This window comes from Rana temporaria, chromosome 1, assembly GCF_905171775.1.
Source record: "Rana temporaria chromosome 1, aRanTem1.1, whole genome shotgun sequence".
Lineage (NCBI taxonomy): Eukaryota > Metazoa > Chordata > Amphibia > Anura > Ranidae > Rana > Rana temporaria.
Genome location: NC_053489.1, coordinates 679,099,108 through 679,101,196, shown reverse-complemented (window position 1 = coordinate 679,101,196; position 2,089 = coordinate 679,099,108). Strand labels below are relative to the sequence as shown.

At 43.8% G+C, this 2,089-nt stretch overlaps 1 protein-coding gene across 1 annotated transcript; it reads right to left on the bottom strand.

Moving 5' to 3' along the window:
- Positions 1–793: 793 nt before the first annotated feature.
- On the bottom strand, positions 794–1,876 carry LOC120925084 (olfactory receptor 6F1-like). Its single transcript, XM_040335963.1, has one exon. The coding sequence runs from the start codon at positions 1,780–1,782 to the stop codon at positions 841–843; it is 942 nt and encodes a 313-aa protein (XP_040191897.1). The 5' UTR covers positions 1,783–1,876; the 3' UTR covers positions 794–840.
- Between the last annotated feature and the right edge of the window lie 213 nt (positions 1,877–2,089).

Below are 2,089 nucleotides of genomic sequence, written 5' to 3'. Positions count from 1 at the left end.
AATCACGGTTTAACATGGGAGTCTATGGAAGGGGTGCCGGGATTTGAAAAATCGGTGCTCCCCGGACATAGGGTCCCCGGACAACAAACTTTGCACACATATAGAGGAAGAGTGGGGCTACATGTGTGCCAAGTTTGGCTGGGATCAGACACACAAAGTTGAAGATGGACACAGACTCGATTATAAGATGAGGGGGCATTTTCAGCCCAAAAAAAATGTGCTGGTCCAGAAGAGCTATGAACAGCTGGCACCGGGTCCCCAAAATCACCAGAGAAATTACCTATTAACATGGGAGTCTATGGAAGGGGTGCCCGGCTTTGAAAAATTGGTGCTCACCGACCTACGGCCAGCTGGTACCGGGTCCCCAAAGTCCAAGAGATCAGGCGCAAAAAGGTGACTCGAGTAAAACCCGAAGGGGGCATTTTCAGCCCAAAAAAATGTGCTGGTCCAGAAGAGCTTTGAACAGCTGGCACCGGGTCCCCAAAATCACCGGAGAAATTACTGTTTAACATGGGAGTCTATGGAAGGGGTGCCCGGCTTTGAAAAATTGGTGCTCCCCGACTTTACGGCCGGCTGGTACGGGGTCTCCAAAGTCCAAGAGATCAGGCGCAAAAAAGGTGACTCGAGTAAAACCCGAGGGGGGCATTTTCAGCACAAAAAAAAATGTGCTGAAAAACTCTGCTTATACTTGAGTATATACGGTATGTACATTTTGATTATGTTATTTGTTACTATTGCATGCTTTGGCTGTTAAACGCAAATTTCTTTGGAAAAAAAATGAATATAGCTTGAAGATGACCAGAAAATGATATGTCTAATTGGTTCAAAGAAAATGTGATGTCAAAATATCCTATCCACTGTCCTAATCTTTTTCAGGCATTCTGCACGGAACTCTTTACTGTTAAATGTATAGATCAGCGGGTTTACTAAGGGGGTCCAGAAAAACAGTATGAAAGTGGTAGTGATGGTAAGTTGGATTGTTACTACGTTAGCTGGCAAAACATAGACCCCAAGAGAGAGACTGTACTGCATGGAGAACACAATGAGGTGGGAGCTACATGTAGAGAAGGTCTTCTTCCTCCCGGGGGATGAGGGAATTTTAAGAACTGTGTGAATTATAAACACGTACGTTACAAAAACAGACAAAAATGTGCCCAATATCATAAAGGCACTTAATACAACAGAAGAGAGGCGGATGTGCATTGTATCGGAGGTGGCCAGGTCCAGGAATGGAGAAACATCACAGATGAAATGGTGAATTGTGTCTTTGCCACAAAATTGTAACCGGCTCTCGAACCCGCATATTACACCTGGACAAGCAATTGAAATAATCCAAAATACGATGATGATATGAAAATAAATTCTGTTATTAACAAAAGAAGAATAACGCAATGGATGGCAAACGGCCAAATATCGATCATAAGACATTAGAGCATAATGGAAAGAACCGATCACTCCTGAAGTCCCATGCAACTGTAATTGTAAAATGCAACCAGTGACAGTGAAGGTCGGCCTCTCCTGAAGAACGTCATTTAGGAATTTTGGAATAATATTTGAGATGCTCAGCAGATCACATACGCACATGCTCTGAATTATGAAAAACATCAGCGCCTTGAGACGAGCGCTACTAAAAATGATGTAGATGATCAAAACATTTTCAAAGCAAATCAAAAGGTAAATATTCAGAAACAGAACAAACATCGGGATCCTGAAACCTTCAAAAGCTTTAAATCCGGTGAGCAGAATTTCAGTGACGGCTGTGCAGTTCTCGGGATACACCATCTGTGGAGGAGACAATCACATATTAGATACAGAGAAGAGGAACAGAAGAAGAAGGATGAGGTGAAAGAGGAAGGCAATGAGGAGTAGAGGGAGGAAGAGGTGAAGGAGGAACGGGAAGAGTAGAAGGAGAACAGTAGAGGGAAGATTAGGAAGTGAAAGAGGGAAAATTGGAGTAGAGGGAAGATAAAGGGATGGAGGAAGATGTGAATGATGAAGGGGAGGAGGAGGAAGAGGTAAAGGATGAAGGGAAGACAGAGGAAGGGGTGTGTCAGGGAAATGGCCGTGGAAGTACTGGCAATCTTGCCAG